The sequence below is a fragment of the Primulina tabacum genome, chromosome 18, assembly GCF_025594145.1.
Source record: "Primulina tabacum isolate GXHZ01 chromosome 18, ASM2559414v2, whole genome shotgun sequence".
NCBI lineage: Eukaryota > Viridiplantae > Streptophyta > Magnoliopsida > Lamiales > Gesneriaceae > Primulina > Primulina tabacum.
In genome coordinates this window covers 21,220,013-21,236,442 of record NC_134567.1, presented here as the reverse complement: position 1 = coordinate 21,236,442, position 16,430 = coordinate 21,220,013, and the positions used below count along the sequence as shown (strand labels likewise).

Sequence of the window (16,430 nt, the reverse complement as noted above, 5' to 3'; positions counted from 1 at the left end):
GAGATGCTTAGTTTATTGATTGATAGCACAATGTATATTGAGTCATGGGCGGAGATGCCTAGTCATTGGCAGGATATGCCAAGTCATTGGCGGATATGCCAAGACACTGGATATTTGAATTATATCGATGTTTGCTTAGGAGCGGATCGACTTCTATCGCGGAGATTCGATATATGAGACAACGTCCAGAAACGGGATCCCTATATTAGAGATGAGTCGAGTCTGAGATGACGAGTCACGAGTTATTTACAGTTTTATATCGATACATGTCTTTCTGATTTGATACATGCTATTGATATCTGTTTCATGCTTTTATATCTATTTATATGATTGCATGTATACATTGTTTATACTAGGATTATATTCTCACCGGAGTTATCCGGCTGTTGTCTTGTTTGTATGTGTGCATGACAACAGGTGGGACAGGATCAGGGTCAAGAAGAGGATGAGAGAGGACAGTTAGCATGGAGATCCGGACTTAGAAGTAGATCTATTTCATTACTTGGCATGTAGTGACTGAACAATAGTTTGTTATGATTTACTTTTGTACAGGACTTGTACTTAGATCTGGATATTGATCTCGTAAATGAAATAATATTTATTTCATATGTTGCGTACTCTTGTATTTTAAAAAAAAAATTTAGACACTGTTTATTTAATTGATCTAATCATTTCCAAAGATGATTAAGAAACGAATTAGGTTCGGCTCCCCACATCAATAGACTAAGCATATCAATCTCATGAATTGCAAACATCAAAGCAATTACAATAAAGTATGTGGCTTTGGGAAACTCAAGCTATCTCTGACTCGAGTCGTATCTTTCCGGTTTAACATTGATTTATACCTTTCTTTTCGTAGATCAGTCTGGTCAACAAAATCAAATATCATTCTGGCTCTGTTCAGTCTTCGAAGCCTTCAATACCAAATCTGGAATGACATTTCGAGAAGTACAATATCACATATAACTCAAGGCAATACTGGATATGATCAGAACTCAATCTAATTCTGTTTTGACAGCATAACAGCACAATCTCAATATATCCAGTAACTCAAATATCAACAGATACCAATCTCAACAATTCATAATCATAATAAACACAAGTTGATATTCTCAAATTCTGTATAATCTCAATCAAATCAAATCTGTAAAATGATAACAATTTCATACGGTGTCTGTTCTTCGATCCAATTTCGATTATACGATTACTACAATCTCAGGAACACATAATAATAATAATCATATCATGATTCCTTCAACGTCAAGTTTTCAAACCATAAAAGAAAGTAGTAAAACTTACGTCCTTTTGAAGCCTTTTATGAGAGGAGCACAAAACTCAACTCGGATCGAAATCCTGACGGATGGATCTAACACAAAATCAAATTTCCCAATATGAAAGCTTGAGAATTTCTAAGAACTCTCGGTTCTTTCCTCTGCATAATCTGAATTGGAATGAGGGATTGGTGAGGTTAATACATGTTCCCATGCATGGCAAGACAAGTGTCACAATCTCATACCTCAATGCTCGCGCATATGTGCGCCCTGTCTTCACGCATATGCGCGAGACCTACTGTCTCGACACTTCTGCATTTCACATGTTCGCGCATATGCGCGCCTCGTCTCCGCGCATGTGCGCGATACCTGTTGGATTTCACAACTAGAATCCTCATTCCTTTCCAAATCTGGTATCGGAGTGGTCCTTCTATAATCACATCAATTTATAAATAAATAATCTCGGATTAACAGGACAAAATCTCGGGCATTACAATTCTCTCCCTCTAAGATCTGATTTCGTCCCTGAAATCACAGGCAATCGAAGCATATAAAATCGGAATATATAACAGAAAAACTGAATAAGAAAACTCACATCAGTGAAATAACTCTGGAAATTTCTGTCTCATATCTGATTCAATTTCCCAAGTAGCTTCTTCAATGCCATGACGACTCCACTGAACTTTCACAAGCGGAATAGTCTTCGTTCTGAGCTGCTTTTCTTTACGATCTAGAATCTGGATCGGTTTCTCAAAATAACTCAGAGTTTCATCAAGTTATGTCTCGTCTGGTTGAAGAACATGAGAGGTATCAGGAAGATATTTCCGCAGCATAGATACATGAAAGACGTCATGTATATCAGATAGAAAAGGAGGAATAACGAGTCGATAGGCACGAGTACCTATCTTCTCCAGAATCTCATACAGCCCAATATAGCGTGGAGATAATTTTCCTTTCTTGCCAAATCTGAAAATGCCTCTGAAAGGAGAAATCTTCAGAAATACTCTGTCTCCCTGTTCAAATTCTAATGGTCTACGTCGAATATTCGTATATTTTGTCTGTCTATCTTGGGCTGTCTTCATTCTCTATTGAATCAGCTTCACTTTCTCAGTCATATCTCGAATCATATCAGGTCCAAGTTCAGGTACCTCAGATATCTCATCCCAATAGAGAGGGGATCTGCACTTTTTGTCGTACAACGCTTCAAACAGAGCCATCTCTATACTCGTCTGATAGCTGTTGTTGTACGAAAATTCACAAAGTGGCAAAGAATCTTGCCAACTAGTGCCAAAATCTGGCACCACAGCTCTCAGCATATCTTCCAATGTCTGGATAGTCCGCTCTGAATATCCGTCGGTCTGAGGATGATATGCAGTACTCAGATGTAATTTCGTACCTAGAGCTTGTTGCAAACTGTGCCAAAAGTGCGAAGTAAATCGAGGATCACGATCTGATACAATAGATTTCGGCACACCATGCAATCTGACCACATCTCTGACATAAATCTCTGCCATCTGGTCATGTCTGTATGTCATTCTGCAAGGAATAAAATATGCTGATTTGGTTAATCTGTCAATAACGACCCAAATCGCATCGCAACCTCGGGAGGATCATGGTAGCTTCGTAACAAAATCCAAGGAAATGTGATCTCATTTCCATTCTGGAATAGATAAGCTATGCAACAGACCTCCTGGTTTCTTCATTTCTGCTTTTACCTGTTGGCAATTCAAACATTTGGACATAAACTCTGCAATGTCTGCTTTCATTTGTTTCCGCCAAAACTGTTTCTTCAGATTATTGTACATCTTTCTGCCACCAGGATGAATACTCAAACGACTACAGTGCGCTTCTGTTAAAATCTTCTGTTTCAAGTTTGAAACATCTGGCACAACAAGTCGATTATTCACATATAATACATCATCACGAACCTGAAAATACCTTTCGAAACACCAATCGTCGATAAGGATAAAGAACATACCTTTCGACTCAGTGCATCAGCTGCTGCATTCGATTTTCCTGGATAATATTTGATTTCACAATCAAAATCTTTCAATAAATCAAGCCATCTTCGTTGTCTCATATTCAATTCTGACTGTGAAAATAGATATTTCAAACTCTTGTGATCAGAATAGATTTCAAATTTCTCACCATATAAATAATGTCGCCATATCTTCAATGCAAATACGATGGCAGCCAATTCAAGATCATGAATCGGGTAGCGAGTCTCATGTGGTTTCAGTTGTCTTGAATCATAAGCAATAACATGTCCTCGCTGCATCAAAACACAACATATTCCTCTGTGAGAAGCATCACAATAGACAACAAAATCACTATTACATGACGGGATAGTCAACACAGGAGCATTGGTTAATCTCTTCTTCAATTCTAGGAAACTAGATTCACAAGCTTCTGACCAAACAAAAGGGGCATTCTTCTGAGTTAGTTGAGTAATCGGCTTAGCAATGCTGGAGAAATCTTTGATAAATCGACGATAGTAGCCTGCTAAACCCATAAAACTGCGTATCTCTGGCACTGATGTCGGTCTAGGCCAACTGATCACAGCCTCAACTTTGCTAGGATCAACAGAAATACCATCTCCAGATATAATGTGTCCCAAAAATATCACTTGTTTCAGCCAAAACTCACATTTAGACAGTTTAGCATACAATTTCTCATTTCTCAGAATCTTCAATACAGTTCTCAAATGCTCAACGTGATCATTCAAATTCTTTGAATAAATCAGAATATCATCAATAAAGATAATTACAAAATCATCAAGATATCTCTGAAATATACGGTTCATCAAACCCATAAATACAGCTGGAGCATTTGTTAAACCAAACGGCATGACTATAAACTCATAGTGGTCATACCTGGTTCTGAAAGCAGTCTTCGACATATCAGAATCTCTGACTCTCAGCTGATGATATCCAGATCTCAGATCGATCTTGGAATAAACAAAAGAACCCTGCAACTGATCAAATAAATCATCAATTCGAGGCAAAGGATATTTATTCTTTATCGTAGCCTTGTTCAATTTTCGATAGTCAATGCAGAGTCTCATAGAACCGTCTTTCTTTCTGACAAATAATACTGGAGCACCCCAAGGAGAAACACTAGGTCTAATGTAACCCTTGTCTAGTAAATCTTCTAGCTGCCCTTTCAATTCTTTCATTTTAATCGGTGCCATTCAGTATGGAGTTTTAGAAATAGGAACAGTACCTGGTATCAATTCAATACTGAAATCTATCTCTAGGATTGGAGGCAAACTCGGAATCTCATCTGAAAAGACATCAGCAAACTCACATACCACTGGCATATCTGCCAATGACGGGCTCGATTTCAGTACATCTACTGAATACACAAGGAACCTCTCTGCTCTCTTCTGTAATAATCGAGTCATAGGCAACACAGATATCAAAGGAATTCGAGCTCTGGAACCCTTACCGCAAAATTTCCATTCATCAGCCATTTCAGGTCTGAATCTCACAATTTTCTGGAAACAATCTACGGTAGCTCTGTACTTGGTCAGCATATCAATACCGATAATGCAGTCAAAATCAGACAAACCGAGTACAATACAATCTAACTCAATTTCATTTCCATCATAGTGCAGTATACAATGTTTAACAGACTTCACTGATATAAGACATCTCCCCAAAGGTGAAGAGACAGATACTACAGCAGATAATGACTCGACAGGCAAATCATGTATCAATGCAAATTGCTCAGATATAAATGTATGGGATGCACCCGTATCAATCAACACATAAGCAGAGTAACCACAAAGAGAACAGTTACCTGCAACAACATCATCAGGTGCTTCCTGAGCCTGTTCTTCAGTCAATGCAAATACTCTGGCCTACTGTCTCGGAGGCTGGCTAACAGTCTGGCTTCCTCCTGGCCTCGGCTGTGATTGAGTAGTCGGTGGCTGGAAAGAATGAACAGCAGATGATCGTCTATCAGTCTGAGCCACTAATCCAGATGATTTTGCTCCCTGGGATCATTGAGAACTTCGTTGTGCATAGACTCTGGCAAAATGTCCTTGCTGTCGACAGATGTTGCAACTACCAAATACTCCTTGGCATTGCTCTGTGGGATGTCTTCCTCCACAAGTTTTGCAATAGACCCCTGTATAACTCTGGTTCAGTCGTGAACCACTGGAGCTAGATGAACTACTACCAGACTTCTTAAATTGTTTCCCTCGAGCTTTCAAGTTATCTTTCTTCCCACTGCTGCTACCACCATTATAATATCTGGGAGGGGGTTGGTGGAACTGAGCTGAGGGTTATTGTTGTTTCTGTGGCTGGGTAACATACGAAGCTCTTTTCTGTCTAATCAGACCCGCTTCCGCTCCTTTTGCTCTGTTCAGGGCATCAGCAAAGTTATTCGGTCGCCCTGCATTTACCAGTGTAAAGATCTCGGGATTCAGCCCATTAATGAACTGATCAGCCACTGCTTCATCATTCTCAGCAACATGAGGAGCAAATCGTAACAAGGTAGAGAATTTGGCCACATATTCTTCAATATTCAGATGACCCTGTCTCAGATTAGCAGACTCTGCACCTTTATCTTTTCTGTACGATACTGGGAAGAATCGTTGATAGAATTCAGCTTTAAAGATCTTCCAAGTAATAATTGTACCTCGATGCTCCAATGCTCTCTTAGTCGTGAGCCACCAATTCTTTGCAACGTCATGCAATTGATGCCCAATCAGTCTAACTCTTCGTTCATCTGTGTAATCAAGTGAGTCAAATAACATCTCAATGTCATCAAGCAAACTCTCACAATCAATAGAATTCTCTGTGCACTTCAAAGTCGGCGGTTTGAACGACTGAAATCTCTTCAATAGTGTTTCCATAGGTTTCGCTGTAACATCCATTGGGTTAGTAGAGGTACTACCCTGTTCTGAGATTCTTCGAGGAGGCATATCTGATTATCAAAAGGGTTAGTAATCAAATATAACAAATCTTTTTCAGTCCTCCTCTGATCATCATACCTCTAATCAAGAATCGGTTCTAATTCATTCTTTTAATAATACACGTTTCCAATTAAATCACATAATCAGGTAAACATGTATTTCAAATCAGTAAAACATGTTGTCATGCTAGCATCACAAAAGCAGGAAAGAAAACTCAATCTACCCCGCTCACTCGCTTCTATCCCAGTCTAAGGAATATACAGCTCTGATACCACCTGGTGTGGGGACCCGGACGCTAACTCATTCTTTTCAATCGTCATTAGGATTTAATGGATCAATTAAATAAAGTGGGTCGTAAATTTTTGTTTTAAATGTTGAACACTTTATAAACAAGTGTACAAAGTTCTATAACAAATTAAGTCTCATCTCATTCAAATTACAAGATCAAGTTTAATATCTACAACATGATCCAAAGTACAAGTCTTGTACAAAAAAAAGCCATACAAACTAGTATTCAACAACTACATATCAAGTGTTGAAATTCAGTTCTACATCTAAGCCCGGATCTCCACTCTAATCTCGATCGCCAAGCTCTTCTCGACCCTGATCCTGTCTCACCTGTTGTCATGCACACATACAAACATAACAACAGCCGAATTTATAATTCCCAGTATAAACAACATATACATGCATTTCAAACAAACATATACAAAAGCATATAACATTTATAAAACAATATGCATCGTAGTCTACGAAAGCATAAATCGATGCAATAAATCAAACTCTTTGACTCTTACTCTTGACTCGACTCTTATCTAGGGATATCGGTTGAATAAGAACGTAACAAGTCTCCCACCTACTCTTCCTAGCTAGATGGTGGTACGTTCTTATTCCCAGACATTGGCTCTCTATATCGAATCTTTACAATAGGAGCCGATCTACTCCTAAGCATATCGATATCCACCAAATTTCCAGTGACTTGGCACCTCTGCCAAAGACTCAATACATGCTTGCTATAAATCAATAGACTAAGCATATCAATCTCATGAATTGAAAACATCAAAGCAATTATAATAAAGTATGTGGTTTTGGGAAACTCAAGCTATCTCTGACTCGAGTCGTATCTTCCCAGTTTAACATTGATTTATATCTTTCTTTTCGTAGATCAGTCTGGTCAACAAAATCAAATATCAATTTGGCTCTGTTCAGCCTTCGAAACCTTCAATACCAAATCTGGAATGACATTTCGAGAAATACAATATCACATACAACTCAAGGCAATACTGGATATGATCATAACTCAATCCAATTCTGTTTCGACGGCATAACAGCACAATCTCAATATATCCAGCAACTCAAATATCAACAGATACCAATCTCAACAATTCATAATTATAATAAACACAAGCTGATATTCTCAAATTCTGTATAATCTCAATCAAATCAAATCTGTAAAATGATAACAATTTCATACGGTGTCTGTTCTTCGATCCGGTTTTGATTATACGATTACTACAATCTCAGGAACACATAATAATAATCATATCATGATTCCTTCAATGTCAAGTTTTCAAACCATAAAAGAAAGTAGTAAAACTTACGTCCTTTTGAAGCCTTTTACGAGAGGAGCACAAAACTCAACTCGGATCGAAATTCTGACGGATGGATCTAACACAAAATCAAATTTCCCAATATGAAAGCTTGAGAATTTCTAAGAACTCTCGGTTCTTTCCTCTGCATAATCTGAATTGGAATGAGGGATTGGTGAGGTTAATACATGTTCCCATGCATGGCAAGAAAAGTGTCACAATTTCATACATCAGTGCTCGCGCATATGTGCGCCCTGTCTTCGTGCATATGCGCGAGACCTACTGTCTTGGCACTTCTGCATTTCACATGATCGCGCATATGCGCGCCTCGTCTCCGCGCATGTTGGCGCGCATATGCGCGATACCTGTTGGATTTCACAACTACAATCCTCATTCCTTTCCAAATCTGGTCTCGGAGTGGTCCTTCTATAATCACATCAATTTATAAATAAATAATCTCGGATTAACAGGACAAAAATCTCGGGCATTACACTTGAGATCCTCCGAACCAAAGCTAATAATCACCTCACTCCTCCTCGTTACCTCAACCTCCATACAATCTCTCCTACTCCTCGTCTTTCGAGCCCAATTGGAATCACCATCGGTAGAACCTCCAAAGATCATTTTTATTACCCTCAAGGCAAGGGGCGATGCCTTTTTCCTCTCCGCATCCTGATTTCTCCTCCCACTAGGGGTACTTCTCGAGTTCTCCCAGGCACTGGGTCCTGCTGCCAATTTGTCTATGGTGGCAACCTCGGCCTCTTATTTGGTGGATTATATCCATGGACAGTAGGCGGGACATAATCTCTCTTCAGCATCCGGCAATCCTCTGTGTTATGAAAACCGACTTTTTGAAGGGTGCAATGTCCCTTCTTCTCGGGCCTAGCAGGCTGTGGAGTGCGATTCAGATCTTGCATCTTTCTGCACTAAATTCTTGTAATTTTCGGTCTCGGACAATCTTTTAAGGCACATGTTGAGAAAAATGCCCGGGATTGCCCCTCCTCTGCCCTCTTTCCTCGGGTCTGGCCACCCGGTCACCCCTCTCTCTCTCTCCAAAGCCTCTCTCTTCTGCTTTTGAGCCTCCTCCATATTAATGTATTTTTCCGCCGGGGCCAAAAGATTTTCAAAATCCCCGGGCGTCTTCTTGGTCAACGATCGAAAAAATTCCCCCTCCCTTAGCCCCTGAGTGAATACAGTAGTTTTGGTATCAGGGGCGCAGGAGAGAACATCCAAAGCAACACGATTAAATCTTCGGATGTAAGCCCTCAAACTTTCTTCCGGGATCTGCTTTACTTCAAAAAAACTAAAAACAGTCATTTGTACTTCTTGCTGCTGCTGAAGTGATGTAAAAACATCTTTTGAAAATCCTCAAAAGATTGAATGCTCTGAGGGGACAATCCTGCAAACAACCTCTAGGTCGAGTCCACCAGAGTAGTTAAGAACACCTTACACTTGATTCGATCCCTATAGCAATGCAGCATGACCATGTTCTCAAACCAGGCCAAATGCTCCTCAGGGTCAGCACTGCCATCATAATCCTTGACTTTTGCAGATTTAAAATGCTTGGGCAGAGGTTCCCGGACAATAGCATCAACAAAAGAGCATCCTTTACTGACTCCCCGAGCATGATTCCGACTCTCCATTTGCCCCTCCAAAATCCTCATCTTCTGCCTCAATTCTTCCAACTCATCGGCCATAGTATAAGACTTAGAACCGGCACTAGACTCCCTCTCATCCATTCTCACTTCCTCCTCCCTCACCTCTTGCTCTCGCTCTTACTCCCCTTCGGGCGGTGTAGCATTATGAGAAGGTGCCCTTCTTGCTACGGCCTTCTCCACTGCTTGGGATATAATCCGAGCTAAATCCTCTGGTGACAAAGTAATAACAGGTGGAGGTCCTGTGGGCGGAGGACCACCTTGTCCAGAGATAAGTGCATCATCTCCAAGAACCCGAAAAGTATCTTGATTTGTTCTTCTAGTAGGGGCCATGTCTATGTCTTGAGCTCAATTTCCCACAGACGGCGCCAATGATGCGATTCGGACGAATTGGGTGAGCAGGGTCGAGTTAATCCACAGGATCTGATAAGATTTGAATTAAAGGAAAATGAGCAAGGGATATGGCTTCAAACGTAACCTGTAAACAAGGAAATAAACTCATGAATGGGCGCCGGAAAGGTGTCCGGCATGACCACTTTGATGCTTAAGTCAGCAGGTGAAGGATGAAGGAGAAAATGGCTATGTATATGTGTGAATATACGTGAATGCCAAGAGCTTAGAAACAAAAATATTCGGATCATTCAAATGTAAAACATATCTGCTATTTATAGGAGAAAATCATATGATTACCTTGTTTTCAGTGTCCACCTGCTAATTAAGTTAAGATGGCTGCCCATACCCTCCTCTGATAACTTTTCTGACACGCCAAACGCCTGTGGTTCTGACAGATGATTGTCGAACATAAGGTAGCACATACTGATGCACTTGAGTGAGGTGCTATTTTCGAAGTAGCACAGGTAGAAATCCTCCCGAGAACTTGTGTGAGAGCCTGGGTTTCTGATAACTCGAAAAGAAGATGTATCGGGTAATAAGATGTCCCGGACATTCACCTGCCCGGCTTCTGACGTACCCTTCCTGCAGATTTACCTGATTTGGGCAATCCATGCATTGTCCCAAGTCAGTAATTCCTCTCACAGAACCCTCTATAGAAACTTTTTTTTTCTAAATTAAATAAATTTTAAAGAGTATGTCTCTTGTGAGACGGTCTCATGAATTTTTGTATGTGAGACGGGTCAACCCTATCGATATTCACTATAAAAAGTAATACTCTTAGCATAAAAAGTAATATTTTTTCATTGATGACCCAAGTAAGAGATATGTCTCACAAAATACGACTCGTGAGACCGTCTCACGTAAGTTTTTGTCAATTTTAAAAACAGTATGTTGTGTGATATTTTAAAGGGTTTTGAGTAAAAATAAATTGGTTACTTATTTTTTAAGAACTTATTTTAACGTGCCTGTGAATAATTGTTTTAATAAAATTTAAAGATAACATTCAATAAAGACTTGCTATTTTTTCTTATTTATTCAAAAAAATTATGTGGAATTTTTTAAAAGTATAAACTACTTTTACAATATTCTAAATTTATCTATATATATAAAAATATATCTCTCTATCGGCATTATTTTTATAATATTAATATCTTGTCTTTTTTATAATAAAATATCGAATGAGGTTACCCCACTCATCGAATTCTTTTACAACATACATAGCACATTTAATCCCTCTGTCATATTATATAGTCCACAAGTAATGGAAATCGTACAAGTTCAATTCGATGCAAGGCTTTGCAAGCATGAGACATAATAAGTTTAACACTTTCGATCATGAATAACATTATTTCAATTTGGGAGTCGAAGAAACAATAAAGATCCCTCCCCAAAACAATGATTCATGTCTAAACTTTGTTACTTTGTTGTCATCATAACAAGTTGCAACAGCAACACTATATTAGAAAGTTGATATCCCCAATTTTTCCCGTCAAGCGAAGATCTTGCCAACTTCTTTGTGTGGTCTTGAGATCAATGATGATATGAAATTCGAGCTATAAAAGCTTCAATCCACCAGTCACATCGTCGACCAGGTCAGCTGGCCCTGCATACAAATAAAAGAAGAGTTGATACTTGTTAGTATGACTCGACAAAGTGAATTTACACAACTCTGTGTGCTGGCAGGAGACGCAATTTCTCATAATCCGAGCTTGACCCAGATAACCTTGCTCCACCAGCATTGAGAACTGAAAGTTACATGGACATAGAAAATGTGAACCTTACCTAGCACCGCCATCACCGTCCTTGAATCTGGAAAATTGGGATGGAGAAATTGAGTGGAAAGCAATAAACGTAATCCAGAAAAAAAAAATATGCAATTCAGTTCATAAATATGTTCTGATAAAAAAAATGAACACAGACCTAAAATATGATCTGTTGAAATGCAGATATTTTCCTCAAACTCTCAGCTAAAACAGAATCTTCTCTCTATCTCAAAAAATGTGATAACTTTGCATGTTCATTTGGAGGTTGGATTGCCATAGAATTCAAGTTTAAAAACGATAAAATCTGTTCATATTGATGTAAAAAAAGTAGGCAGACATCCTATTTATCATTTTACAAGCATTTATTGCTTCTGTTCGTTTTTTTTTCACAACTAAGAACCGAATCCATCCATAGTTCAGCTGCAATTAAAAGAGCAGATGTAAGCAGCCCTAATTAATAAACTAGGCTTATTTTAACCAACTAGCAGTTTAGGCTTTTCAGTCCAAAGAAATTATCTCAGAAATACATAGCCGCCATAGTTAATTATGAAAAGCTCACAATTATTAATTATAAAAACCTGAAAATTCGAATAGGGCAACGTTTTGATTTTCAATTGAAGCCACTAAATGTTCAGCCAGTACGAGGTAAGTGTTACATGGGTGAATATTTCTTTTCATCGGTTGGAGGGCAGGGATGGGAGTCGTGCTTTCCCTCTTTAAATTAGGTTTCACTGACTTGAAGTTCATCAAAATAAAGTAGCATGGATACATACATGAAGGCAGTTCAAGTAGGATTTTTCAAATTAGTTTCATCGTATTTCTAAAATGGAACAATTGTCACCTAGTACATCAACATGAAACGATTCACGCAAAAATAAATAGCTATATAACTCACTAGGGGCGATCTGTGTTCTCCCGGCATCAATAGTTATATGTGTTGGTATATTTAGCGACTTTGCCCTTTCCTGCACAAGTTAAAAAACATTAGCAGACCAGTGATGATAAAGAATATTACATCATCGTGATAGAACTTATATCATGTGATGAAGTATACGATTTATGGATATTCCATACGGATCAAGTTTCTATACAAAATGAGGGATGATTATCTTGAGATGTGCACATTAAACTCTCAAAATGAAGTTAGTGCATCCTCAAGAAGGTAAGCGGAAGCATCCAGTTTGATCATAAACATAGTTTTGTAGTTTTCCTGCACAAGAAGAATTTAGATCATGTATATACCAACACCGAATTCTATCCTTCTTATTTGAGATGGTGTTCAATACATAATCTGCCAGAAGCAAATCACCATCATCATAGCTTTTTCCACCAAAAAGGGTTCATGAACGGAGCAGGTCGAATTTTAAATTGTGAGATATCTTGTAAGGAATTGTGTTTATGTTTGAGACAGTAAATTGATGCTCAAGAACTAAGAATTTGACATTTTATCCATCTTATTTTTCTTTCTACAACAAATGAATCACCGCCTATTCAGAATACTTCCAGTTACCATGTGATTGAAAGTATAATTCACTTACTCTATCCTTCAAGAAAAATTCAACACACAATAATACAACACTCACAGTTGTTTACTTCAGTGTTTATTTAATCCTTGGGCTGTATTAAGCACTGTAGTTGAACAAAATAGCATAGCCTATTTGCATATTGTATGATACCATGCATGAGACTAAACCGAACACCTATGTTTCGTAACATATCATTGAAATTCTTCTCCGTCGCCATTCTGACCTGTAAAATAAGCATATCATCTTCACTTTCAATTTTTACAACCACCTTTACCTGCCCGCACATCTCCCACCTGCACAAAGATCAACCTTGAACAGTAAAAAATTTGAAACCAACCATTTTAATTCAAATTGCATGAAAATTATTTGGAATCGCGCCTTAGAAGTACCTGTTCAACGACTTGGGTGCCCTGTTTAAAAGTCTCTTATACAGACCCAAGGTTGCATGGCTGTACACAATAAAACAAAAAGTGTACTTTTAAATGTAAATGTGTTAAGATTGGAATTTGGACATAACTCAACCCCAAAAGCTAGCTCAAGAGGGGGGATTGTCCAAGACTACATATACAACTCCCAGGTATTTAATGCAACCGATGTGGGACAACTAACACACCCCCATCACGCCTAGGAATGAACATCTAGAGCGTGAAGTTTACAAATGACCTAATTATAGGTAGAACGGGTGACCCAACTATGGACAGTCTAACACATAATGGTGGAACCTGAACTCTGATACCATGTTAAGATTGGAACTTGGACCTAACTCAACCCCAAAAGCTAGCTCAAAAATGGAGGATTGTCCAAGACCATATATACAACTTCCAGGTATTTTATCCAACCGATATGAGACAACTAACAAAATGATCTTTTAAGAAATCATTATGAATAAGAAAATAAACACTTTTTAAAAGTTATTATTGACTACAGGAATAAGTTTAAACACTTGTCAATATTGATAACAATGAGTTCAATTCCGATTATTTCACATCCCCACAGATAAAGCATAAGAACCAAAATATATAAGATCAAATGTTTCCCTTCAATCATAAACTTCAGAATCTAGTATGTCATTCTTCCTTACAATTCTTCAGTACATATTACATATTTGAAGTCCATTCCTCTTATTTATATATACAATACTATTTTGTTGAGGTTCCCACAACGAAATATATAGATTTAATTGAACAAGAGAGGATAATTATTTAAAACTATGAACATAATCTTTAGTTTCTCCTTCAATAAAATCGATATCAACAAAATATATTCAGTTAATTTACTACATATAACAGACCAACTATCCGTAACCGGCATTGCATTTCAAAGCAATCATCGAACTATACCATAAATTACCTGCATTGGGCAGCAATCTTCCCTTTCCCCATTTTCAAGTCATTTCTCACAACTAAAACCTTCACACAAATAATAAACTATTAGACCTTATAACGCATATGACACCACGCTAATCAAATAAATGTAAACACAATCACCATTTTAAAATCTTCCAGAATTTCAGCCAGTTCTTCGACCTCAAGTGGTTGTTTACCCCCATTCTTCTTCTTATTCTTCTTATCATCGTCATTCACGGCAATCTTAGATTCTTTGGATGATATCAGTAAACGAAAAGCTCGAGCCGAACGGCATGCCCCCAGCAGGCACCCCAGGGCAAAACAACCCGCCCCGATTAGGAAAGCGCTAAGCCAACTCATCCCTATCATATCAACCCCCCAAAGCATAAATCCACACTGCATTCAGATCACCATTATCTAAACAACTTCACAACAGTACGCATTGAAAATAAAAATAAAAATAAAATAAAAATGTACACATAAACCGGAGTGAGAGAGAAAATTAAATCAGATATTGAGATGATCGTAAGTTTTCCACAATTTTCAGCGAAGTAAACGCGCGAGGAGGGGAATAAAGTACCTGTACTGAGGGGAGCTTCCGGAACAGAGCACCGGAGTACACGATTCGATGGCAGGGTTCTAGCGAATCTACGACGGCGCTTGATGTCAGTGTGGGGAGAGAGTCTTTCAGCTCTTCATACGGTAATTATTGGTTTAGCCAAAAGGCCCAAGTCATAACATATGAAATAATTATTTAATAATATAATTATATTTATACGTTTTTATTAGTATTACATGAAATAATAATTAATATAAAAATTATTTAAACCAATAATTAGCGTATGAAGAGCTGAGAATAATAATTCGTCTAGACAGTAGCTTAGATTAATATATAATTTTTTAAATTTATTTTTTAATATTTTTGAAATATTTTCTCATTTATTTGTATTGGATGAATATGATAAGCATGTCATAGATTTTGAGTTTGAATTTGATACAAAAGAATTTTCGAAGAGATGTGGAGATGAACAAGAAGAATTAGATATTTAAGCTAAAAAATCGTCTATAAGCTAGACTATCACCTATAATTTTTTAGAACACTTATTATAATAAATAAATATTTATATTATAACAATTTTTGTTAAATGTATTCCTATTAGACATTCTCATGAATATATACCGTGAAACAGGTCGACTCGATTAATATATAGAGTAAAAAGTAATATTTTGACATAAAAATAATATTTTTCATGAGTCATATAGATTAAGAAATTTCTTAAGATGGCCTAATGAGAATTTTTGTGAAATTTATATAATTACCAAAAGAATTTTAGACACCCTGTCCAATATTCAAATTTAAATACTTATCAAAAGATTCTTGTCAAGTTGAAAATATCATATATTTTTGTGATGATCGTAAAGATCTCACATCGTATTATCGTAAATCGTATTTTGATTTCGATAATTCATGATATTTGTCAAATTATCGAGTATATGAAATATATAATTGACAATGAAAGTGAGAAAATATGTTTTCATAACGAAACATTGTATTAGTAATTGATTTACGTTTGAAAAATATCTTGAACCGCAATGGAGAAGTGATATCTGTTATGGTTTCTAGCATAATAATATGTATATTGGTTTAAATGAGATGAAACTAATTTTATTAGAGAGATAATATGTAGCATTAAAACTTTTATGTATTAAGTTTTGTCCAAATCTATTTGAAAATATAAGCAAAATCATCCTCAAGTGTGTCGTGTGTATTAAAGTTACTGCACTGACACATTTTAGGAGAATTGGCATAAATTTTGTGTCACATGTTCAAATTGAGTGAGGTTAACGACAAATGAAAGCTAAAATATAGAGCTGCAATTTTTATGTTGACAACCATTGCTAAATCGAAGTGGAAAATAGAATTTCGAGCAGAACAGAACATACACTCGCGCAGTGAAGACGCGCA

The 16,430-nt window shown here is 37.4% G+C and overlaps 1 protein-coding gene across 3 annotated transcripts; it reads right to left on the bottom strand.

Moving 5' to 3' along the window:
- Window positions 1–11,047: 11,047 nt before the first annotated feature.
- LOC142533357 (uncharacterized) lies at window positions 11,048–15,183 on the bottom strand. Of its 3 annotated transcripts, none has more exons than XM_075640098.1 (8): window positions 15,045–15,183; window positions 14,606–14,860; window positions 14,469–14,527; window positions 13,508–13,567; window positions 13,342–13,411; window positions 12,488–12,557; window positions 11,612–11,638; window positions 11,048–11,432 (listed from the first exon to the last, which is right to left on the bottom strand). In XM_075640098.1, exons 2-8 carry the CDS (start codon window positions 14,849–14,851, stop codon window positions 11,383–11,385), a joined length of 582 nt encoding a protein of 193 aa, XP_075496213.1. In that variant the 5' UTR covers window positions 14,852–14,860; window positions 15,045–15,183; the 3' UTR covers window positions 11,048–11,382. The 3 variants fall into 3 exon arrangements, with proteins under 3 accessions (XP_075496213.1, XP_075496215.1, XP_075496214.1); XM_075640100.1 differs by having other exon boundaries at window positions 13,393–13,411; XM_075640099.1 differs by having other exon boundaries at window positions 14,606–14,826.
- Between the last annotated feature and the right edge of the window lie 1,247 nt (window positions 15,184–16,430).

Coding starts and splice junctions, on each gene's coding strand:
- LOC142533357 (XM_075640098.1), bottom strand. CDS start 14,851: ATGCTTTGGGGGGTTGATATGATAGGGATGAGTTGGCTTAGCGCTTTC. Junction 13,568..14,468: donor AAGATTGCTGCCCAATGCAG/GTAATTTATGGT, acceptor TATTGTGTACAG/CCATGCAACCTTGGGTCTGT. Junction 12,558..13,341: donor ATGATATGCTTATTTTACAG/GTCAGAATGGCG, acceptor TAACTTGTGCAG/GAAAGGGCAAAGTCGCTAAA.